Raw genomic sequence first — 25,234 nt, 5'->3', positions numbered from 1 at the left:
TGTTTTTTTTTCCAAAAAAAATCCAAAATAATTAAATACACTTAAATGAATTTAAAGTTGTACAAGTTACCTGCAAATCACCCGAAGAAAGCTCCCCAGCACCTCTACTTTGTCAGGAAGCTGAAGAAAATAGGCATGTCCCCATCAACTCTTCCCAATTTTTAATCAGTGCATCATAGAAAGCAGTCTGTCTGGATGCATCACAGCTCAGTAGGGCAACTGCTCTGCCCGTGACCACAAGGAACTGCAGAGTTGCGGACCCAGCTCAGCACATCACAGGAACTAGCTCTCCTCTGTGGACTCTGTCTACACTTCTCACTGCCTCAGGAATGCAGCCAGCATAATGAACAAGCCCACCCACCCTGGACATTCTCTCCTCCCTACTCTCCCATCAGGTCGGAGATACAAAAACCTGAAAGCACACACCTCCAGGCTCAAGGACAGCTTCTATCCCACTGTTATCAGACCTTGAACAGACCTCATGTATGCCAAGATGGATTCAGCCTCAATCTGTCTTGTTATGACTTTACATTTTGCAATTTATCTGCACTACACTCTTGCACTGTTATTGCTTTACCTTATTCTACCTCAGGGGTGTCAAACTCATTTTAGGTCACGGGTCAGATTGGGCAAAATGCAACTTAATGCAGGCCGGATCTGTTGTGCATGCGCGAGTGCTCCCACAGCTTTCATTGCCTTTGTTTTTTCAACCTGCTCTCATGCATCTCAGTCTCTGCTATAACTACAAAGTGTTTCACTTTACGAATTTTGTTTCTAAAGAAGAAGATTGCCTAGCAAGCATTATTTTTATGTTTGGTATTAACTTACAATCGTAGGCTACAAGAAAGTTGTGATGAGAGAGAGAAAAAACGATGCTATTTTGGCTAAGATTGTTTTGGGAGCCACACCCTGTCCATTAATAAAACATTTGAAATTGAACATTAGCAGACACAAATATAGACCTAATGAAACAAATTGTAAATGTAGGCTGCACAACTGCACCTAATTTTTATTAGCCTGCTTCCAGCAATCAAACTCAATGAACCCAGTTAGCCTCTAATTCTTATTGAAGTGATCACATTTACAATAATAGAAGTCAGAAAATGAATGAATCACAATATTATGACACTCAATATTTCATAGTGCATTTTGCTTACATGTTGCAATGCATCGAACAGTGTCACTCATTTTTCACTTGCTGCTTCCAGACACCTGACATCTCTTGGCTTTAACCAGCCTGTCAACATCAGGGACCAGTCTCTGGGCAGTTGTGATTTTCATAATGTCATTTAGATGTCTGTGTGTCAGCTGCGAGCGCAGTTTGGATTTGTTAAAGTTCATTATGGAGAACGCCTGCTTACAGAGATATGTTGTCCCGAACATGCAAAAGGTCTTTGAGGCAGTATGCAAGACAAGCTTTACAGTGTACCTTGGTCCATGTGACAATAATAAACCAATCCCAATGATTTTTCATGTCACAATTCTTTTGCTTTTAAACTATGTGCCCTGGACTAAATTCACTGAAGTTTCCAAACAGTATACACTTACGGTACAATGCAACTCCAGAGACAACTTGTTTTTGTCTTTCTTGCCTTTCAGCTCTAGGATGTCTCTGTAGCCAATGAAGGTAATGGGCCAGGACATGGTAATGACTAAATCTGTTTCTTCGGCAATTTTACCGAGCGATGAATATCGGCAGCACCAAGACTCCTCCTCAAACAAACCAAACAAGTTCATCAGGATGTTTGATGCTGATTTACATTTCTGCAGAGATAGAGCCAAACCTGTTCCTCTTTGAACAGCATTTTGCAGAATTCATGAAGAACACTACACTGAACCATTCTTCACAGAAGTCAGTTCCTCAGCAGTTTATACATTACTCCTTCTGCATCTCAAATATCTATCAAATTCCGATTCCAAGGTGGCGGTGCGACGCAGCTTGCAGCAGCCACTCTGGAGCTGATTATCTGTTATTTGTGAAGTGGGGTGCCGTGCGCAATCATAATTGATTGAAAACGGACGTGGGAGCACAGAGGAACATCAGGAAATCTCCAGGAAGACCTTCTTCATCGCTGCTGCTGCTGCTGTGAGATCTGGGACTCTGCTGGGAAGAACAGGTCCCCAGTCCCCGGGGTTGTGTTGCTGATGGCCGTCTTAATACGCTCGGCAGAGGATGGTGCTCAGAGAAACTGTGCCGGAGGGGATGGTCATCGGCTCGGAGGTTCGACGGACTCGGAGTCCACTGCGGTCAGGTTGCTTTCGGTGTGTGCTGCGTCTGCAAGGCTGGTTTCAACAGAGCTTTCACTGTGTGCTGCATCTGCGAGGCTGAGTTGGGTGGCGCTGTGGAAGTCCATAGCAGGGGTATTCCCTTCTGCCGCCGGCGTGGGATGGTGAGTCTATCGGGACCCTGGGGACTTGTGGAAACTGTGTGGTGATTTCTTTTGAACTTATAGTCTTTTAACGTCTTTGGACTATTTTTACTGTGCCCATAGTCTGTTTTTTATTAATTGTTCGCACTGTTGTAACTATGTGGTTTTGTGCAGGTCTTGTAGCTTTAGTTTTTGGTCTTGTTTGTCTGGTGGATTTGGAGCTCCTTTCCGGGGAATGCGCCAAGACGGTAGTGCAATATTAATATGCAGCCGCCTCTCCGGACTCTGGATTGGGGATTGCCAAACGTTATGTGGATTTTCTGGTGTAGTCTGTTTTGTCTTATGCTTTTGTGATATCTGGAGGAACGCTGCCTCATTTTTTAACTGCACTGCACTTGTGGTTTCTAAATGACAAAAAACTGAATCTGAATCTGAAATAACCAGAAACATTTCTCAAATCACCTGTGATTGTTGCTCGCCTTGAATTCATTATCATTGCAAATTATAACCAAGAATTATCAACCCAAATCAACTACCTCAGTATATTGCAGCCCAACAGCAAGATAACTAGCACGTATACAGGTATGTGGACTCCAAAAATCTCCCTCCTCACAGCGGTTAGCACAATCACTTTACAGTGCCAGCGATCACCAATTGGGGTTTGATACCCTCCACTTTGTACATTCTCCCCATGACCTTTCCTCTGGATGCTCCAATTTCCTCCCACATTCCAAAGACGTACAGGTTAGGGTTAGTAAGTTGTGGGCATGCTATATTGGCACCAGAAGCCTGGCAACATTCACGGGCTGTCCCCAGCACATCCTCAGACTGTGCTGGTCATGAACACAACAACATATTTCACTGTATGTTTCAATGTTACAATGCACATCACAAATAAAGCTAATCTCTCAAATTAACACGAGGATTATTTTACAATTCTCAGCTGTGACCAGCAGAAATTGATTTACGACCCCATTCTGGAAAGGTGCACACCCAAAAACCACCACAAAAGTCAATTGCCAAAATAGATAAACTCTTACTGAGCTTTACAAAACATTGGAGTTAAATCATAGAATCATGAAACATGGAAAAAGGTCCTTCAGCTCAATTCATCCATGCTAACTAGTCCGATAGTCCCCTACTCCAATGCACATACTTATTTAGTTTGCTTTTAAATGCTACTGATGCTCCTGCCTCAACTACTATTTCTGTCAGCACGTTCCAAATATGTACCACCCTTTGTGTGAAGAAACAGCCCCTAATGTTCCTTTTAAGCCTTCCCTCTGTTCTTAACCTCCAATGGTACATTTGAGTATTTGGAATTCCTCAGAGGGGTCAGCAGTGAGCAGCCTCAACTCAGCATCTCAGAGGATTTATCCAGGGCCTAACCTGTTTTTGCAATCACTGAGGCGGCCCACCAGTAGCTATACTTAATTTGGAGTTTGAGGAGATTTGAAATGTCACCAAAGACACTCACACAAATCTCTACAGATGTACTGTGGAGAGCATTCTAACTGGTTGCATCACCATCTGGCATGAAGGCTCCAATGCACTGAATTGCAAGAGGCTGCAGAGGGTTGTAGACTGAAGCCAGCTGCATCATGGGCACTTGCCTCCCCGCATCGAGGACACCCTCAAAAGGTGATGCCTCAAGAAAGTGGCATCTATCATTAAAGAACGCCACCACCCAAGACATACCCCCTTCTCATTACTACCATCAGAGAGCAAGTTTTATGCCTTCGCACTGTATAGCTGCCACAAAACAACAAATTTCATGATACATGTCAGTGATAATAAACTTGATTTCTGATCCATTTTTGTTTTCAATTTATTACAACTGCATTTTATAATGTCTGCAACTTCATACACTGGAGAATAAGGCAGTGCTACAATCTTCAAGTTCCCGTTATGTCACACTGCCCTACCTCACATGCTGGAACCCATTTCCCAGAAGTACAGCAGAACATTCAAAATGGTGACTCACCACCATTTTCTTGAGGGCAAATGGGGATGACAATACTGCCAACCTTCCCAGAAATGCCCATTTCTCATGAATAAATTAAACATTAGTTTTTTTTAAAAACAAGAAATGCTGGAGGAGCTTAGAAGGTCAGACAGCATAATTGAAGAGGAATAAACAGTCAATATTTTGCACCCAGATCCTCCATCAGGATATAAACTGAATGAGGGAAAAGCATCAACTGTTGTGCTATGCATTCATATACTGGCAAGAACTTGTACAAGTATAATGAAGTCTAGAACAACTCTGAGCAATACAATGACTTGGGTAACTATCACATAAGAGACCACAATACCATAAGGTATAGGAGCAAAATTAGGCCACTTGGTCCATCGAGTCTACTCTGCTATTCGAGCATGGCTGATTTATTTTCCCTCTCAACCCCATTCTCCTGCCTTCTCCCTGTAACCTTTGATGTCCTGACTAATCATGAACCTATCAACCTCCACTTTTAAGTATACTCAATGACTTGGCCACCACAACCATCTGTGGCAATGAATGCCACAGATTCACCACCCTCTGGCTAAATAAATTCCACTTTATCTCTGACGTCCCACTATTCTGAGGTTGAATGAAAGCAATAGTGGGACATTGCCAGTACAGAGAAACTGATAATCCAGCATCTGATTCTTCAGAAATCCTGATAGACCAGCATCAGAAGACAGGAATGCAAGCTGGAGATAAAGACTATATGTCAGGTATGCTTGAACCAGAGCCAGTGTTCCAGAGCATAGACAGGTCAGGGACCAGACATTAGGGTGGATGTGGATACGCAATCACAGTCAAGTTGGTGACAGAATAAACCTGCATCTCAAATCCCTTCTCAGACCAACTTCCTCAGCTTCAAGGCTTGATCATACTCCAGCTCCAATGGGTGGTTACATCAGCAGTTGTCTAACATCACAGCCCTGAAGCAAAAACACCAAGTTCAGTCCTGGCAAGAGACTTTAACAAAAAACATTTCAAGGATGTTTCAAGGTCTCCCTTTAACAAAAGGTAAAGTGACAAACTCATCAACCAATGGGAACAACACACAAAGGATCTAGAGGAGCTCAGCAGGTCAGGCAGCATCTATAGATAGAAATGACTTCTTGTTGGTCACTGATGGAGTAGCAGCTTTCTGAAGTTGCTCCTATTTTATTTACTTTCCTGTTTCCAACCCATTTTGAAACCTTATTCTTGAACTTGATATTGCTTCACTATAACTGAAGGAGTGCCAAAGTACGAGAAAAGAAGAGGATCCTCCTGCATCTTTGGATTATGGATTTGCTTCGAAGACATAGAAAAGAATCTGCTGAGGAGTTCCAGCAACAACTTCAGCAGCTCAGATCTGAAATTAAACAGGTGGATGCAAAATTGGATTCTCTGCAAATAACCTTAGTTGAACATGATAAACGAATTGAAGATAATGAAGCAGTTTTGACGATTTTGGAAGTGAAAATTGATGACTTGCAAAAGCTTTGTAAAAAGCAATCAAAGTCCAATGAAAAATTAATGAAAAAGATTATCAACCTAGAAAATAGAAGCAGAAGAAATAACCTACGAATTCTGGGCTTGAAGGGTTAGCTAAAGGTGATCAACCTACGAAATTCTTTGCAAGCTTTTTGGCACAATTATTTCCTGACATTTTGTCGTTTTTGCCTATGGTTGATCGAGCGCACAGATCATTGGCTCCTAAACCAGCTCCAGGGGAAAGACCCAGATCAGTCTTAGTGTGTTTACATGAATTTCAAACTAAGAAGCTTTTAATTTGTGAATCCTGCTGAAGAGGAATGATTAATTATCTATGGAGAGAAATGGACAGTCAATGTTTCATCAGGACTAGCAACTGCAGACCCATGACAGCTAAAAATAGACACAATATTTGGGAACACACTGAGAGTGAGGTCAAACTCAAATTATAGAATGAATACTATGTATTCAATTCTAATGACATGCAGACTGGGGCTAGTAAACTGTGAGCATGCTATATTGGCCCTAGAAGCATGGCGACACTTGCGGGCTGCCCGATACATATTCGAACTATATTGGCCACTGCTGCAAAAAGATGCATTGCACATCCACACTCAGTGGCCACTTTATTAGGTACACCCGTACACCAAAGCAAGTATCTAATCAGCCAATCATGTAGCAGCAACTCAAACCATAAAAGCATGCAGACATGGTCAAGAGGTTCAGTTGTTCTTCAGACCAAACATCAGAATGGGGAAGAAATGTGATCCAAGTGACTTTGACTGTGGAATGACAATTGGTGCCAGACAGGGTGGTTTGAGTATCTCAGAAACTGTGAGCCCCTGGGACTTTCACACCAACAATCTCTAGAGTTTACAGAAAATGGTGTAAAATACAAAGAAACATCCAGTGAGCGGCAGTTCTGTAGGCAAAAACACATTACAACAGTGGTGTGTAAAAGGGCATCTCTGAATGCTCAGCACGTTGAACCTTGAAGTGGATGGGCTACAACAGAAGGAGACCACACCAGATTCCACTGTTGTACCTAATAAAGTGGCCACTGAATGTATTTTCAATGTACCTGTGACAAATTGCTGATCCTTAGCTATAAATCAATCCACACACACACTCAGGCATCACAAACACATCCCATTTTTACCTCATTGGTCATGTCAGTGCCCAAGGAACTGGTGTCGAAGTAATCTGCCTTCAATTTTAAAGGACTGTCCCAGAATTTTGATTCTATACTCTGTACAGGTCACAGTAATAAACCAAGTATCAAAGGACATCCATATCTATTTGACTAATCAATGAATAAATAGCTTCAAAGAGAAAATGAAAGAAAGCTAGCAAGGTTTCAATAAAAGAACAGAAAGGAAAAGTACAAGTAGAAATGAAGTTACATTATACAATGTCGGAATTACTGCATCCTATTAAGTATTTAAAATATAATCACTTTTCATTACCACAGACTGCTGTGAAGGCCAAATCATTAGGTATATTTAAAGCAGAGGTTGATAGGTTCTTGATTAATCAGGGCGTCAAAGAATACAGGGAGAAGACAGAAGAGGGATTGAGAGGGATAATTCAGCCATGATGGAATGGTAGAGAGGATTGGCCTCACATCAGAGACCTTATTTCAAATACTATGGGCATTCAGATAAAATGCCCTTACATTCATTCTGCTTTTAGAATCTTGTAATATTTTACTCTTTTGCATTTGCCTTTTCTACACTCCACCCTTACTTTTCCCTTTTTTATCTTTTGCTTTTTCTTTATCTAGTTTTCTTTTTTACTTTATCCATACTTCTCAAATCTGTTGAACGCACACCCTTACTATTTAGTTTAAAGCCCTACCCATAGCCTCAGTTATGCAATTTACCGGGCAGGATCCGGGTCCTATCACAGCTCAGGTAGAGCCAGTCCCATCGGTACAGCTCCCTCCTTCCCCAATACTGAATACTGGTACCAATTTCCCATGAATTCACACCCACTTCTCCCACACTAATCCTTGAGCCACACATTTAACTCTCTAATCTTCTTGACCCTACGCCAATTTGCATGTGGCTCAGTTAGTAATCTAGAGTGCAGCATTCATTGCAGTTTTATGAAGAGTATATGGATATTTGTTTGAGTTTCTCTTTATCTTCCTATTTATTTACTAGTTTAAGGTGAGAGGGGAAAGTTTTTAAAAAGGGGATCTTAGGGGGAAGTCTTTCACATGGATGAAATGAGCTACCACAGGAAATGGAAAAAGCAGATACAATTACAATGTTTAAAAATCATTCAGAGAGGTACGTGGTAGGAAAGGTTTAGAGGGATAATGGCCAAATGAAGGGAAATGGGACTAGCTTCGATCTTGGTTAACATATGCCAACCTGTTCCAATACTTTTTGCCTATTTGCTTGTTGCAAAATTTTTTTTGTGTAATTCAGTTTCCTCCCAGTGTCACCTCTTATTGCATTGTACTCTTCCTTTCTGACTTGCAAACAATGTTTTTTTTTTGTCTCTCTGCCATGCTGACTTTCTGTATGAATTTTAAGCCATCTCAATGAAGCACTTTCTAGTGAAAATAAGCAGTGGATCTAAGTAACATCAGAATTTCATGTTCTGGGCTTCTTACTCCTTTTGGACTCATTGGGTTCAATGCACAACCCAAGCAGGCATTCCTGTGAGCTCAGGGAATTCAACATTGTCGTGGTCCTGCTTTGGCCCTTTAGATGTAGCAGGCCTATTTCAAAACCAGATGAATTATCCTTGGTATGTACTTTAATACTTGCCCAAGATCATTGAAACTGGTTATCTGGTTATTTATTTAATTGTTGATTGTGGGACATTTCTGTTTGTAATTTGGCTTCTACATATGTCTTGCATTATAAGACATAGGAGCAGAATTAAGCCATTCAGCCCATCAAATCCTCTCTACCATTCCATCATGGATAGTAAAAGTTTTTATAATTATATAAAGTGAAAAGGATGGCTAAAGTGAATGTAGGTCCCTTGGAGGATGAGAAAGGGGAAGAATACTTGAGGAAGGATATACTGGCTTTGGAGGCAGTGCAGAGAAGGTTCACCAGGTTGATTCCAGAGATGAGGAGATAAGAGGAGAGACTGAGTTACCTGGGACTATACTCACTGGAATTCACAAGAATGAGAGGAGATCATGTAGAAACATATACAATTATGAAAGCGATAAGATAGAGGCAGGAAAGTTGTTTTCACTGGTAGATGAGACTAGAACTAGGGGACATAGCCTCAGGATTCGGGGAGTAGATTTAGGATGGAGATGAGGAGGAACTGCTTTTCCCAGAGAGTGGTGAATCTGTGGAATTCTCTGCCCAATGAAGCAATGGAGGCCACCTCAGTAAATATATTTAAGACAAGGTTGGATAGATCTTTGCATAGTTGGGGAGTTAAAGGTTATGGGTAAATGTATTTAAGACAAGGTTGGATAGATTTTTGCATAGTAGGGGAGTTAAAGGTTATGGGAGAAAGGCAGGTAAGTGGAGATGAGTCCATGGCCAGATCAGCCATAATCTTATTGAATAGCAGAGATGGGCCAGATGGCCAGCTCCTGCTCCTATTTCTTATGTTATTATGCTGGAAATCCAAGCAGCACACACAAAATGCTAGAAGAGGGCTCCCCACCTTTTAACCCCACCCTCATCTTTTTTTTCTCCAGTCCTGCTAAACGGTCTCAGCCTGAAACATCAACTATTTAATCTTTTCCATAAATGCTGCCTGGCCTGCTGAGTTCTTCCAGCACTTATGCTACCAAGAGACAGGAGGATAATTTCCCAAGAAACGGAGCACTGTATCCTGCCCATTTAACTAAATCTCTTCTCATTTGGGGTGAAATATACTGTGGCAGCTGAGTGAGGAAGGGAATGATAACTCAAGGGATAAAAAGAAAGAATTCAAAATATATTTAGTGCATAAAACAATAATTTGTGCTTTTATTAAAAGATGTTTAGTAGAATAAGGGCTCAATTTGATCTTTTTATTATTTTAATCATAATTTACTATAGTAAACATCAAAGAGAAACCCAAGATGATTTAAAATCAGATTTATTATCACCAGCATGTGACATGAAAGTTGTTAACTTAGCAGTTCAATGCAATACATAATATAGAAGATAAAAAATAACAATTAATAAATAAGTAAATCATTTACAGCATGTGTATATTGAATAGATTAAAAATCCAGCAAAAATAGAAATACTATATATTTTAAAAAGTGAGGTATTTACATCGAATGGGTTCAAATTAAACCAGCTTCACTGAATTCTAACAAAGTAGTCTCGGTTTATAACTAAATTAACAACCGGTACTCTTAAAACTAAGAAACTGCCTGATAGAACCACAGAGAAAATTTATAGCAGACCTGAGTTACATTTTAAAGCAACCACGTTTGGAACCAGTTAGAACAGTCACAATATAACAATAACCTATATTCAGTGATCTGTAAGTCTGGTGCAAGGACAATCTGATTTTTTTTTCCGTATTTGAATGGGCTGGGAAGAATAAAAACATAAGAACTGCTACAATTATTTCGGCCCGAAACGTTGACTGTACTCTTTTCCTAGATGCTGCCTGGCCTGCTGAGTTCCTCCAGCATTTTCTGTATGTTACAATTATAAAACTTCAATCTTAGTTCTGATAAACTATTGCACTAAACCAAACATGCCGGCGGGAGCAGTAAACGTCGCAGGACCCAACAATTACAATTTTATTCACAACAATGAACCCTAATGGACTTGAAACCGATCTGCTCCAACTTACTACCCAATTGTAGATCGGAAACTTTGCAGCGATACACGAGAAATGAAACTTACTTGAAATTACAGCCTGGATGGGGGCCCATTAACTACAGAGATGGGGAGAAGTACTCACCTACCGGTTCGGTTGTTGCATCAGGATTGACAGATAAAGGAAGGAACCGTCGTGCTGGGACCAGCCCGCATGTGAGACAGGCGGTTGGTCAGAGCCACTGGCGCTGGCTGGCTCCCCTGTGTTCCCGGCACCTGTCACACTCGCTTAGCTGGCCGCGACTGCCATCCTCTCCATTGTATTCGGACACAACAGCCACAAACTCTTGCCTGCCCCCTTTGCCCCAACCCCCCACCCACCCCGCACAGACAGCAACGTCAGTTCCGATCCAGGTTAACAATTGGGAGGGACAACCATTGGTCAAATGATCACTTCCGCCAGCAAAAAAGATGGCAGAGAGCATATACTGTTGTCAATAGTTAAAAGTTTTGCCTTTGCTTTTAATTCGATAAGGTTATTATTTAACTGCAATCCAGTAAATAGTAATGATCAATAGAAGTTTGTGATAAACTCAAGGACTTTATGACTCCTGTTATGATTGACATCCTTATTATCCAATCAAATGTAAATTGCCGCGTTGGCTTGAAAGCAAAAGGCGGCTATGACCTCCCAGCTATGTACCTGCCTTTGCAGGGTGATTGATATCAGACTATCCAATCAGGCAGTTAAGTTTGGAGCAGCTAAGGGACGAACGAACGAACGAACGAACAGACAGACAGACAGACGAGCGAGCGAGCGAGTGAGTGAGTTGGTGCTGCCGCTGTCTGCGAGACCTGGAGATGCTGGTGTGAGTGTTGGTACGGATCGTTGTCGGGAGCTGAGGCTGCACGTTCACTCAGGTAGGAACGGGCGTGGGAGCATTGCAAGGTTCACGAAACGAGTTGCAACTAACTCAGCTGCAACGAAAACAGCGGAAGAATCACTTCTGTGTTCTCAATCATTTAACCAGATTATCTAATTATAAACAAGCTTACTTTGCACAAATTATCTACCACATATAACGGTGACCCTGCATTGTCTAAATGGAATAGATTTATCTCTTTCTTTGTAAATTAGTGTTTATTTCCCTCCATAGATGTTGCCTGACTTGCTGAGTTCCTCCAGCATTTTGTGTATGTAACTTGGTTCTACTGCAGGGGTTTCTATAATGCAGTGCCAGATCTAATCAAATTATTCTTCTAGTTTAGAAACTTTTATTTGTGATCAGTCTCTTGTGGCTAAGATGTAGTACAATCACGTTTACAACACAAAAGATAAACTCTTGACTGCTGTGTTTGGAACTTGTTTCTGCAGATTGATTGACTCTTCAAAGTTTGTGAAAATCGTAACAAATTTGTGAAATCAAAAGAAAGCATGCAATATACGTCACTGCCATTTTCCCTCACTAATTTCCACCTGTGTTTCATACTTCAATTTTCCCATGTGGATGAGTCCAGTTTGGTTCTTGCTTGAGACCTTGGTATCTAAGATAATTAGTTTCCCTGCTGTTGTTCTCTTTATTCCACCCCAAGGTTTGCACTTCCCAAGATTAGTTCATTGGTGCTGTGGTAGTTGACTAATGCTTTGAAAAGAGTGACATAATGGCTTCTGCCCTCTTTTCCAATTCTGTTGAAGACTCTCAGCCCAAAACATCATCTGGTTATTACACTCCATAGAAGCTACCTGTCTTGCTGAGTTCCTCCTGTAATCCTTCTAAAGCTTTTAAAAATTGTGATAACAGTTATATGAAGTGTTCTTTTTAGGCCATAAGGTATAGGAGCAGAAGTAGGCCATTTGGCCAATTGAGTCTGCTCCACCATTCAATCCTGGGCTGATCCAATTCTTCCAGTCATCCCCAATCCCCTGCCTTCTCCCCATACCCTTTGATGCCCTGGCTAACCAAGAACCTATTTATCTCTGCCTTAAATGCACCCAATGACTTGGCCTCCACAGCTGCTCCTGGCAACAAATTCCACAGATTTACCACCCTCTGACTAAAGTAATTTCTCCATATCTCTGTTCTAAATAGACATCCTTTAATCCTGAAGTCATGCGCTCTTGTCCTAGACTCCCCTACCATGGGAAATAACTTTGCCATATCTAATCTGTTCAGGCCTTTTAACATTTGGAATGTTTATATGAGATGCTCCCTCATTCTCCTGAACTCCAGGGAATACAGCCAAGATCTGCCGACATTCCTCATATGGTAACCCTTTCATTCCTTTTATAACCTTAATAACTGTAGTACAAGGTATTACCATGAATTATAAATATGACCAGTATAAGAATCTCAAATAAATGTAACAGGGAATTTTAGAGAAACCCTTTTGCCTGGGAAGTTTGAATGTGGATCTCCCTCCTAAGAGTCAGACACAAATTCTGTTTGAAGTTGGGGCTGGGGAAAATAAATCTGTGAAGAAGAAAATAAAAGGAGGAAACCTACTTTCCCAACAACGTGCAAGTGAAATAATGAAAATATTTTATAGTAGGATATACAAAACAAAATGGAAACAGGCCTTTTTGCCCAATTTGTCCAGACTGACAAAAGTGCCTTCCTGAACTAGTTCATTCGCCCGTGTATGACCCATTTCTCTCAACTGTTTCTATCCATGTGTATTTCTAAATATTGTATTTGGACCACTTTCTTTAGCAGCTCGTTCCATATACCTATAAACCTCCACAGGAAAAATGTTGCCCCTCAAATCTCTTTAAGTGTTTTTTCTCTCACCTAACCTGGGAAAAGATTCAGACTCATTTATTTAACACATATACGTCAAGACATACAGTGAAATCTATCATTTGCGTTAACAATTGACACAATCTAAGGATGCGCTGGGGGAAGCCCAGAGCTGTCACCACACATTCCGGTGTCAACATAGCATGTCCTCAATGTGCAGCAGAACACAACGGAACAACATAACAAGCAACATACAACAACAGCTCCCTCCCACCAATACACGGTCCTTCAACACCTGGAGAGGCTGTCTTTGGCTTCCAGTGGATTCGCAGACACTGGACCTTTGACTTCGCCAGTGGACTTGCAGAGATCTGCACACTTGGGGCCCATGCATCTAATCTACAGTATGCCCTTCGTAGTTCTATGAACCTCTATAATTTTGCTTCTCAGTGTCCTTCACTCCAGGGAAAACAATCCCAGCCTATGCAGTCTTTCCTTATAACTCAAGCCCTCCAGTCCTGGCAACATCTCTGTGAACCTTCTCTATCATAATCACATCTTTTCTCCTAGATTGACAACCAGAACTGCACACAATACTCCAGGTGCGGTCTTACCAACATCTGGTACAACTGGCAAATGATGTCCCAACTCACTGCCCTGTCCAAGGAAGGTAAACATGCCATACACAGAGTTTGTCTGTGCCATCACTTACTTTTACTCCTCAGTCCCTCTGTTCTACAACACTCTCCGAGACACCATCATTCACTGCTGCAGTTTAACATTCCACAGGACATGTTTGCACTTTTCTGAGTTAAATTCCATCACTTTGCCCCTTCTAGACCCTGTTCCAACCCGAAAGCCATCCACAACACTACCAATTGTGGTGTCATCCACAAATTACTAATCATGCAAATTAGATTCTCATCCATATCCTTGGTATAAATGACAAGTAACAGGAAACTCAGTAATGATGCCTGTGGCACATCACTGGTCACCTCTCTAGCACTACTTTCTGTGTCCATCCAGCAAGCCAGGTTCACACCCATAGGGCAATATAAATCTTTCAGCTTAACAAGTCCCTTCCATGCATGTTGCCCACCCAGCTGATCCCAATTTCCTGCTTTTGAACAAAATCTATTGAAGCCCTGCCCGTCTATGTACTTGTCCAAGTGCTTCTTAAATAATACTATTCTTGTTCCATATATTTACCATTTTCTCTCTTTTAAATCCTCATTGACCTTAAGCCTATAGCCCTTAGTTCTGGACTCCCCTACCCTGAAGAAAAGAGTATTACTATCTATCCCTCTCAATTCAATGGCATCTCTATTACTTCTACTCTTGTTATAAAATTTATAGTTTTGATGTACCATGTATGAGAACAGGGTCGGTTTGAATTTGATTCAATTACCAGCACCGTGTTCGCATTTCTCTCTGAGATATCCTGTATTACATACCTCTTGTACAGTCGACACACACAAAATGCTGGATGAACTCAGCAGGCCAGGCAGCATCTATGGAAAAATGGACAGTCAACATTCAAATTATGAGGGGGATAGATAGAGTTGACGTGGATAGGCTTTTTCCATTGAGAGTAGGGGAGATTCAAACGAGGACATGAGTTGAGAGTTACAGGGCAAAAGTTTAAGGGTAACACAAGGGGGAATTTCTTTACTCAGAGAGTGGTAGCTGTGTGGAATGAGCTTCCAGTAGAAGTGGTAGAGGCAGGTTCGGTATTGTCATTTAAAGTAAAATTGGATAGGTATATGGACAGGAAAGGAATGGAGGGTTATGGGCTGAGTGCAGGTCAATGGGACTAGGTGAGAGTAAGCGTTCGGCACGGACTAGAAGGGCCAAGATGGCCTGTTTCCATGCTGTAATTGTTCTATGGTTATATAGAGTATTGAACTGTATTGTAATATGAACAACGTGGATAAGGAAAAGAAAGTCTCCACACTTCTTAGCTTAATGGGTGCTAAAATGTACAGAGTATTACGCAACCTTGTAATTCCTGAAAAGCCAGCAAGCAAGACGTTTGACAAAATTATTACAATTTTACAAAATCACTTCAGCCATTAACTACCGGTAATAGCTGAGAGATTTAGATTTCACAAAAGGAACCAGTCAAAGGATGAAAGCATTTGTGAATACATTGCTGAAATGCGCAAACTTTCCCAATACTGCGACTTTGGAGATGGACTTTCTGATGCATTAGCTAACAGGCTTGTATGTGGCATGCCCTCACATGAGTCAAAGTACTCAAAAGAGGCGATTGTCAGAAAGAGACCTAACCATAGAACAGGCATTGACCATTGTAATTGTTATATGGTTTTAACATTTCAGGCTGAGACCTTTCATCAAGACTGACAAAAAGTGTCAGCCCAAAACATTGACTGTTTACTTGTTTTGGACCCAGTGATAATGCCAACTTTGAAAGTAAGTGTGACTGTGTAAAAAAGGCTTGCCTTCATACAGGGACTTGCATCCTGCAAAGTACCTTTGAAGTATAATCACTGTTGTCAGGTGTGATTTTGAATTCTCATATAGAACAGTACAGGTACAGGCTGTCTATCCTATGAAGAATATAGTGAGCATGCTGGCAAATTAAGCTGAATCTCAAACACAAGAGATTCTGCAGATGCTGGAAATCTTGAACACACACATGAAACGCTGAAGTAACTCAGTAAGTCAGGCAGCGTCTATGGAGGAGAGTAAACAGTTAACATTTTGGGCTGAGACCCTTCATAGGGGCTTGCCAGCCAATTACCTCCATGCGACTAATTAATGAACTGATCTGTATATTTATAGAATTTGGGTGGAAGCCAGAGCACCTGGAGGAAACCCACATCGTCATGGGGAGAACATACAAACTCATACATACTCCTTACAGACAGTGGTGGAATTGAACTCGGGTTACGGGCACCGTAATTACGTTATGCTAACTGCTCCATTACAGTGTCACTCTGGGACAAAGAATTTGACGGTCTACCTTACCTTTTATTTTATAACATGGAATATCTCTTTCAATGTTTATCTGGAAAGTTAAACTGACACTAGAATACCTATGAAAATCCAAAAAAAAAATCTGCAGATACTAGAGATCAGAAAGTAAAACAAAAACTGCTGCAAACACATCAGATCAAGCAGCATCTGTGGAAAAGAGAATTCAAACACTTCCTCTGAACGGGAGAGAAATAAGGTTCAGGGCTGGGTGATTTGGCCCCTCAAACCTGCTCTACCACCTTAATCAAGATCATTGCTGATGTCCAGATTCCTGAATGCCTTGGGTAACATTTAAGTTAATTGCTATCAAGAATCTATTGACCTTTGTCTAAAAATTAATTTGGAGAGCTTTAATATGATTAGGAATAGTCAGCAGGCTTTGTCGAGGGCAGGTCGTGCCTAACGAGCCTGATTGAATTTTTTTGAGGATGTGACTAAACACATTGATGAAGGTAGAGCAGAAGATGTAGTGTATATGGATTTCAGCAAGGCATTTGATAAGGTACCCCATGCAAGGCTAATTGAGAAAGTGAGGAGGCTTGGGATCCAAGGGGACCTTGCTTTGTGGATCCAGGACTGGCTTGCCCACAGAAGGCAAAGAGTGCAGTGTGAAAAGTCCACAGTGACCAGTGGTGTGCCTCAGGGATCTGTTCTGGGACACTTACTCTTTGTGATTTTTATAAATGACCTGGATGAGGAAGTGGAGGGATGGGTTAGTAAGTTCATTGATGACACAAAGGTTGGAGGTGTTGTGGATAGTGTGGAGGGCTGTCAGAGATTAAAGCAGGACATTGATAGGATGCAAAACTGGGCTAAGAAGTAGCAGATGGAGTTCAACCTAGATAAGTGTGAAGTGGTTCATTTTGGTGGGTCAAGTATGATGGCAGAATATTGTATTAATGGTAAGACTCTTGGCAGTGTAGAGGATCAGAGGGACCTTGGGGTCTGAGTCCATAGGACGCTCAAAGCAGCTGTGCAGGTTGACTCTGTGGTTAAGAAGGCGTATGGTGTATTGGCCTTTGTCAATTATGGAATTGAATTTAGGAGCCGAGAGGTAATGTTACAGCTGTATAGGACCCTGGTCAGACCCCACTTGGAGTTCTGTGCTCAGTTCTGTTCACTTCACTATAGGAAGGGTGTGGAAACTATAAAAAGGGTTCAGAGGAGAGTTACAAGGATGTTGCTTGGATTGGGGAGCATGTCTTATGAGAATAGGTTGAGTGAACTTGGCCTTTTTTCCTTGGAGCGACAGAGGATGAGAGGTGACCTGATAGAGGTGTATAAGATGATGAGAGGCTTTGATCATGTGGATAGTCAGAGGCTTTTCCCCAGGGCTGAAATGGCTGCCACAAGAGAACATAGGTTTAAGGTGCTTGGGAGAATGTACAGAGGAGATGTCAGAGGTAAGTTTTTTACTCAGAGTGATGAGTGCGTGTTTAAGAGATTTTTGAATAGGTACATGGAGCTTTGAAAAACAGAGGGCTATGGGTAAGCCTAGTAATTTCTAAGGTAGGGACATGTATGGCACAACTTTGTGGGCTGAAGGGCCTGTATTGTGCTGTAGATTTTCTATGTTTCCATTGCCAAAAATTAAGCCACTGGAAGAACTCAAGGGGTTTAGCAGCATCAGGGTCTTGACCTGAATCATTGATGTCCTTTTGTCTTCAGATTGCAGCATCTGCAGTCACCTGTATCTCCTCAATGCTTCCAGAGCCCCTTGAGGAAGAGAGTTCCAAAGAATCTTGTATGATTCACTCAAGGTTCTTTTGCTCTTCTAAATTCCCATAGATACAGTATACAGTTTAACCACACTGACATGTCTGTCCTTGGTCTTCCTCATTGAGGGGAAGTACAGATTACAGGAACAATACCTCGTATTCCATCTTGATGATCTCCAACCTAACAGCATTAATATTAATTTATGTAATTTCTGGCAGCATCTCTTCTTGGGTTCTCCCCCTTCCCCCCCCCCCCCACCTTCCTTTCCCTTATTCCTCCGGCACCTTTGCCCACCCTTATGACCCGTTGTTCACCCACACATTCCTCTCACTAGTTTCCCACCTCTTTCCCTTAGTTCCATGGTCTCCTGTCCTCTCCTATCAGATTCCATTCTTGTCCCTTGCACTTATTGTCTCCCAGCTTCTCCCATCATTCCAACTGCTCACTACTCCCCCTCCCCACCTTCCTACCTCGATCCACCTGTCACCTGGCACCTCATGCTCAGCCCAAAATATTGACTGTTCATTTCCCCTCCCTGGATGCTGCCTGACCTGCTGAGTTCCTCCAACATTTTGTGTTTGTGTTTTTACAGATATAAGCCAAGTCTGTCCAGCCTTTCCTCGGTAAACAACTACAGTATCTCATTCCAGGTATTAGCCCAGTAAACTTCCTCCAGTAAACTGCTTTCTACATATTTTCATATGCTTCCTTTTTTATTGATTATTTTATGCATTTCTGCAATTACTGCAGCAAAAACCCAACAGCAAAATGAAGATTAATATGGTGCAAAATAAACGTAACAATTATATAGTTTAAAACCGTGATGAAACAGCACCCAAAATAAAATCATATAAAGTTTGTATCCTTCCACCCCACAGAAAAAAAAACTCCAGGCCAACCATTACAGGATGTAAAATAAATTAATAAATCGGAGCCGTCAAACCCCCAAAACTGTAAATGAAAATAAAAACAATAGTAAAGCCTACTACCAAAGAAAGAAAAAAAAAGCTGAAAGTAAGGGATTTAAAAAAAAAAATAGACTTGATCTAAAGAGGAGTTATGAAAATATTCAAGAAAAGGTCCCCACACCTTGTAAAACTTTATGTTCGAGTTGAGAAATGAGTAGTGAATTTTTTTCCAGGTCTAAACAGGACATAATATCATTAAGCCATTGAGCGTGGGTGGGTGGGGCAACATCTCTCCACCTAAGAAGAATTAAGCGTCTAGCCAAAAGAGAGGCAAAAGATAATGTTCGATGTTTAGTTGGACTCAAGTGTATATCTGCCTCACCCAAGGTATCAAAAAGAGCAATCAGAGGATTAGGTTCTAAGAATATGGGATAAGGTTAAGAAAACTTCTCTCCAAAATTTCTCTAGACTAGGACAGGCCCAGTACATATGGATAAGAGAAGCCTCAACAGCTTTACACTTGTCACAAACAGGACCAATGTCAGGGTAAAATCAGGTCAATTTAGATTTGGACATGTGAGCCCTATGTACAACCTTGAACTGTAAAAGACAGTGGTGATATGCTTCCTTAACTAAGAGACCAGTAATGCATTCAGGCCTCCAGATGTGGTCTGGTCAGTAAAGATAACCAGCCCTCTCAATGATCACAATCTTCTCTTAGCTTTTCCAATGACATGCTTTACCTGCATATGTACATTTTGCAAACTGTATGCCCATCCCTCTACATCTCAGAGCTCGGCAGTCTGTTGCTGTTTAGATCATTTTCCCCCCTGCCAAAATGGCTGGTCTCTGCTGCAGCACAGCAGTTGGCATGGCATGTTTACAGCTTGAGGCGTTGGGGTTTGGAGTTCATTTCTGACACCATCTGTAAAGAGTTTGTATGTTCTTACTGTGAGTATGTGGGTTTCCTCCTGGCACTGCAGTTTTCTCCCACAGTCCAAAGACTTACTGGTTAATAATTTAATTGGTCATTTAATTGTCCTGTGATTAGGCTAGGGTTAAATATGTGGGTTGCTGGGCAAAGTGACTTGGTGACCAGGAAGGGCCTATTTATTTGAGGTTCAAAACTATCTGACATATTTGCATTTCATGCTTCACCCTGTGCTCACAAACATAAAATGGCAATTGATAAAGTTCTTGCCCCGTTTTCCGATTCTTCCACAGCTCAGCCCTTTCCCAGCTCCTTGGCTTTCATTTCTTCAGTTTCTGAGTCCATAAATGTCTCAATGACATGCTGAGGGAATCTATGGAAAGGGCCATTAAAACAAAACATCATGCTATTTTTAATAATTTCTTCAGGCGGTTAATCTAATCAACCATTCTAGTTAGCCCCACCCCCACCCTCTATCTGTTTTTTTAATATCTATTTGGGATATGTAGTGTAGAAGAGCCCCATCTGACCCACAAGCTGCACTGCCCAGCAACCCATCTTAGTATAATCACAGGACAATTTATAATGACCAAATAACCTACTAACTGGTATGTCTTTGGAATGTGGGGCAAGTCCAGAGCACCCAGAGAAAACCCATGCAGTCACAGAGAGGACATACAAACTCTTACAGATGGCACCAGAATTGAACTCCAAGCTTCAATACCCTGAGCTGTAATAGTGTCATGCTAACCACTACATCTTGGTGCCCCAGATGGGACAATAGTTAGAAAGAAGATTTTTTAATAGCCCTGTAGTGGTTTCTAGAAGGGAACCTTCAGATAAGACTATTTGCAGGAAATCTATTGTAGCTGTCTCACTGTAACTATTCAAGATCTCTTAAGTAAATTAACCTGAATTGCTTAGTGAAGTTCATCAATATTCTCTGTAAGTGGCTTTTTTTCTGCCCTGATCAGGTTTAATATCACTGGCATATGCGGGGGGGGGGGGGGGGGGGGGGGGGGAGGGAGTGTGTCTTTGTCTATGTCTGGGTCTGTTCATGTTCCTGTACCTCCTTCCTGACGGTAGCGATGTGATGTAATTTCTAGTGCTGTGCGTTGTGTTGCTGTTTCTCTGTAAGGTTGTTACACTGATATAGCGGATAAGGACAGATTGTGTGAAGTTAAATACTACAAGTTAAAGTGTTGCCATTGAGCTGGACTTCCGGTCTCTGTGCCTCTGTACTTTCGAACCATCCACATCAACTCTATTGACCTTGTGTAATCATTAATCAATTCTTATTTTTCACCACCTCTTAATGCTTTTAACTGAAGTTATTTTGTTCTTTTTTCAGAGTAAGAATTCCGTCACTCCCTTGGACCCTTGCTGTTAATGTTTTGCCAGGACAGCAAACAACCGCTTGTTACAAAATCCAACAACAAAGCAAAATAAAGGAAAATTATTGAGAGGAATAGGATAGTGGAATTTGCTTTTGATTTTTTTTCTGTTTCATCTCAATTGTCCCATCTTCTCTTAATCTAAATGTATTTTACTTAGAATAATCAAACATCAAGTCAGCAGTTTTGATCTAATTATTCAGACAGAAACTGGTTTGTTGGATAAATATCCTCACCTCTATTTGGGACACTTCGGAGTTTCCATTTCTAGCTTTCAAAGTCTGGGCAGGATGGCTGGTTACAGCTACTATAGAATAACCATCTTCACAGCCATGTTTGTGGGCTACACCCTGTATTACTTCAACAGAAAAACCTTCTCCTTTGTGATGCCCTCCATCATGGAGGAGGTGACCTTGGAAAAAGACGATTTAGGTAAGTGTACAACTCTCAGGCTGTGAAACAGCAGGGGAATGGAGGATGGGTGAGTCCAGTATGAGATCATTGGAACATGGAGACTCCAATGTGAAGAGCCAAGCTGGTAGAGGAGTGGAAGGACTCAGGAGAAAGGGTGGAGGGGCTGAGCCTCTGGGGAGGAGGTGATGAGCCATACTTGAGAGGAGATGGGGGGGGGGGGGGGGGGGACTCGGGAGACCATGTCCATAGATTCCTGAATGTAACAGAACTATTACATTGGTGGATAACTGTTTGTCAGGTTGGAGGCCGGTGTCTAGTGGTGTGCCTCAGGGATCTGTACTGGGTCCAATGTTGTTTGTCATATACATTAATGATCTGGATGATGGGGTGGTAAATTGGATTAGTAAGTATGCAGATGATACTAAGATAGGTGGCGTTGTGGATAATGAAGCAGGTTTTCAAAACTTGCAGAAAGATTTAGGCCAGTGGGCTGAAAGATGGCAGATGCTGCTAAGTGTGAGGTGCTACATTTTGATAGGACCAATCAAAATAGGACATACATAGTAAATGGTAGGGCATTCAGGAATGCAGCAGAACAGAGTGATCTAGGAATAATGGTGCATAGTTCCCTGAAGGTGGAACCTCATGTGGATAGGGTAGTGAAGAAAGCTTTTGGTATGCTGACCTTTACAAATCAGAGCATTGAGTATAGGAGTTGGGATGTAATGTTAGAATTGTACAAGGCATTGGTGAGGGCAAATTTGGAGTATTGTGTACAGTTCTGGTCACCGAATTGTAGGAAAGATGTCAACAAAATAGAGAGAGTACAGAGAAGATTTACTAGAATGTTACCTGGGTTTCAGCACCTAAGTTGCAGGGAAAGGCTAAACAAGTTAGGTCTTTATTCTTTGGAGCGTAGAAGGTTGATGGGGGACTTGATAGAGGTATTTAAAATTATGAGGGGGATAGATAGAGTTGATGTGGATAGGCTTTTTCCATTGAGAGTAGGGGAGATACAAACAAGAGGACATGAGTTGAGAGTTGGGGGACAAAAGTTTAAGGGTAACATGAGGGGGAATTTCTTTACTCAGAGAGTGGTAGCTGTGTGGAATGAGCTTCCAGTAGAAGTGGTAGAGGCAGGTTTGGTATTGTCATTTAAAGTTGGATAGGTATATGGACAGGAAAGGAATGGAGGGTTATGGGCTGCATTAGTGATAATTTTTCAAAACTCTTTAGATTCTGGATTAGTTCCTGAGGATTGGATGGTGGTTAATGTAACCCCACTTTTTAAAAAAGGAAGGAGAGAGAAACCGGGGAATTATAGACCAGTGAGTCTGACATCAGTGGTGGGGAAAATGCTAGAGTCGGTTATCAAAGATGTGATAACAGCACATTTGGAAAGAGATTAAATCATCGGACAAAGTCAGCATGGATTTGTAAAAGGAAAATCATGTCTGATGAATCTTTTAGAATTTTTTAAAGATGTAACTAGTAGAGTGGATAGGGGAGAGCCAGTGGATGTGGTATATTTAGATTTTCAAAAGGCTTTTGACAAGGTCCCACAGGAGATTAGTGTGCAAACTTAAAGCACACGGTATTGGGGGTATGGTATTGATGTGGATAGAGAATTGGTTGGCAGACAGGAAGCAAAGAGTGGGAGTAAACGGGACCTTTTCAGAATGGCAGGCAGTGACTAGTGGAGTACTGCAAGGCTCAGTGCTGGGACCCCAGTTGTTCACAATATATATTAATGATTTAGACGAGGGAATTAAATGCAGCATCTCCAAGTTTGCAGATGACACGGAGCTGGATGGCGGTGTTAGTTGTGAGGAGGATGCTAAGAGGATGCAGGGTGACTTGGGTAGGTTATGTGAGTGGGCAAATTCATGGCAGATGCAATTTAATGTGAATAAATGTGAGGTTATCCACTTTGATGGCAAGAACAGGAAAAACAGATTATTATCTGAATGGTGGCCGATTAGGAAAAGGGGAGGTGCAACGAGACCTGGGTGTCATTGTACACCAGTCATTGAAGGTGGGCATGCAGGTATAGCAGGCGGTGAAAAAGGCAAATGGTATGTTGGCATTCATAGCAAAAGGATTTGAGTACAGGAGCAGGGAGGTTCTACTGCAGTTGTACAAGGCTTTGGTGAGACCACACCTAGAATATTGTGTGCAGTTTTGGTCCCCTAATCTGAGGAAAGACATTCTTGCCATAGAGGGAGTACAAAGAAGGTTCACCAGATTGATTCCTGGGATGGCAGGACTTTCATATGAAGAAAGGCGGGATCAACTGGGCTTATACTCACAGGAATTTAGAAGATTGAGGGGGGTTCTTATTGAAACGTATAAAATTCTAAAGGGATTGGACAGGCTAGATGCAGGAAGATTGTTCCCGATATTGGGGAAGTCCAGAATGAGGGGTCACAGTTTAAGGATAAAGGGGAAGCCTTTTAGGACTGAGATGAGGAAAAACTTCTTCACACAGGGAGTGGTGAATCTGTGGAATTCTCTGCCACAGGAAACAGTTGAGGCTGGTTCATTAGCTATATTTAAGAGGAAGTTAGATATGGTCCTTGTGGCTAAAGGGATCGGGGGTATGGAGAGAAAGCAGGTACAGGGTTCTGAGTTGGATAATCAGCCATGATCATACTGAATGGCGGTGCATGCTCGAAAGGCCGAATGGCCTACTCCTGCACCTGTTTTCTATGTTTCTATGAGTGCGGGTCAGTGGGACTAGGAGAGGGTAAGCATTCGGCATGGACTAGAAGGGCCGAGATGGCCTGTTTCCATGCTGTAATTGTTATATGGTTTATATTAGTGTAGTAGTTTAGAGTGGACTTCCCTACATTGGATGAGGCACAGAATATGAGAGACATTCTCCTATGCTCTAGAGAATAAAGTCCTAACCTACTTAACCTATCTATACCCCTCATAATTTTGTACACCTCCATCAAATCTCCTCTTGGTCTTCTGTGCTCCAAGGAATAAAGTCCTAACTTATTCAACCTTTCCATATAACTCAGCACCTCAAGTCCTGACAACATCCTTGTAAACTTTCTCTGTACTCTTTCAATCTTATTGACATCTTTCCTGTAGGTCAGAATACCTGCACAGTACTCCAAATTTGAGATTTGGTAATTCGAATCTGTCCTCTGTGAAGGGCAATTCTGGCTTCCTTTCCTTGTGAGGATGAGAAGTGACTTAATAGAGGCGTACAAGGTGAGAAGAGGCACAGATCAAGTGGGCAGCCAGGGACTTTTCCCCAGGGCAGAAATAACTAATACAAGTGGGCATAATGTAAAGGTGATTAGAAGATAGTGCAGGGGAGATATCAGAGGTAAGTCCTTCATACAGGTGGGTTTCTGGAATGCACTGCCAGGGGTGGTGGGAGAGGCAAGTACAACAGGGCATTTAAGAAATTCTTTAATAGGCACATGGATGATAGAAAATCATAGGGCCATGTGGAAGGGAAGGGTTAGATTGATCTTTGAGTAGGTTAAAAGGTCAGTGTAATATCCTAGGCTGAAGGGACTGTACT

General features: G+C 41.7%; 2 protein-coding genes across 12 annotated transcripts in view; one reads left to right on the top strand and one right to left on the bottom strand.

Moving 5' to 3' along the window:
* Nucleotides 1-10,953, bottom strand: part of LOC132385071 (proprotein convertase subtilisin/kexin type 7-like) — a 310,522-nt gene extending 299,569 nt beyond the window's left edge. For 4 of the 8 annotated variants that reach the window (XM_059956777.1, XM_059956783.1, XM_059956778.1 and 1 more), the window contains exon 1: nucleotides 10,735-10,953. The gene's annotated coding sequence lies outside the window, so the exon portion shown is untranslated. The remainder of the gene's footprint in view (nucleotides 1-10,734) is intronic. The other 4 variants (XM_059956780.1, XM_059956785.1, XM_059956779.1 and 1 more) reach the window with 1 other exon arrangement.
* Nucleotides 10,954-11,353: 400 nt separating this feature from the next.
* slc37a4a (solute carrier family 37 member 4a) overlaps nucleotides 11,354-25,234 on the top strand; it is a 69,315-nt gene continuing 55,434 nt past the window's right edge. The window contains exons 1-4 of one of the 4 annotated variants that reach the window (XM_059956793.1): nucleotides 11,361-11,510; nucleotides 15,668-15,760; nucleotides 18,639-18,696; nucleotides 21,237-21,711. In XM_059956793.1, coding sequence (XP_059812776.1) covers nucleotides 21,570-21,711 — 142 coding nt within the window. In that variant the 5' untranslated portion in view covers nucleotides 11,361-11,510; nucleotides 15,668-15,760; nucleotides 18,639-18,696; nucleotides 21,237-21,569. Of the gene's footprint in view, nucleotides 11,511-15,667; nucleotides 15,761-18,638; nucleotides 18,697-21,236; nucleotides 21,712-25,234 lie in introns of all 4 variants that reach the window. The other 3 variants (XM_059956792.1, XM_059956794.1, XM_059956795.1) reach the window with 3 other exon arrangements.

This window comes from Hypanus sabinus, chromosome X2 (genome assembly GCF_030144855.1).
Source record: "Hypanus sabinus isolate sHypSab1 chromosome X2, sHypSab1.hap1, whole genome shotgun sequence".
Taxonomy (NCBI): Eukaryota; Metazoa; Chordata; class Chondrichthyes; order Myliobatiformes; family Dasyatidae; genus Hypanus; species Hypanus sabinus.
Note: the sequence above shows the minus strand (reverse complement) of the source record. Positions and strands in the feature narration are given on the sequence as shown.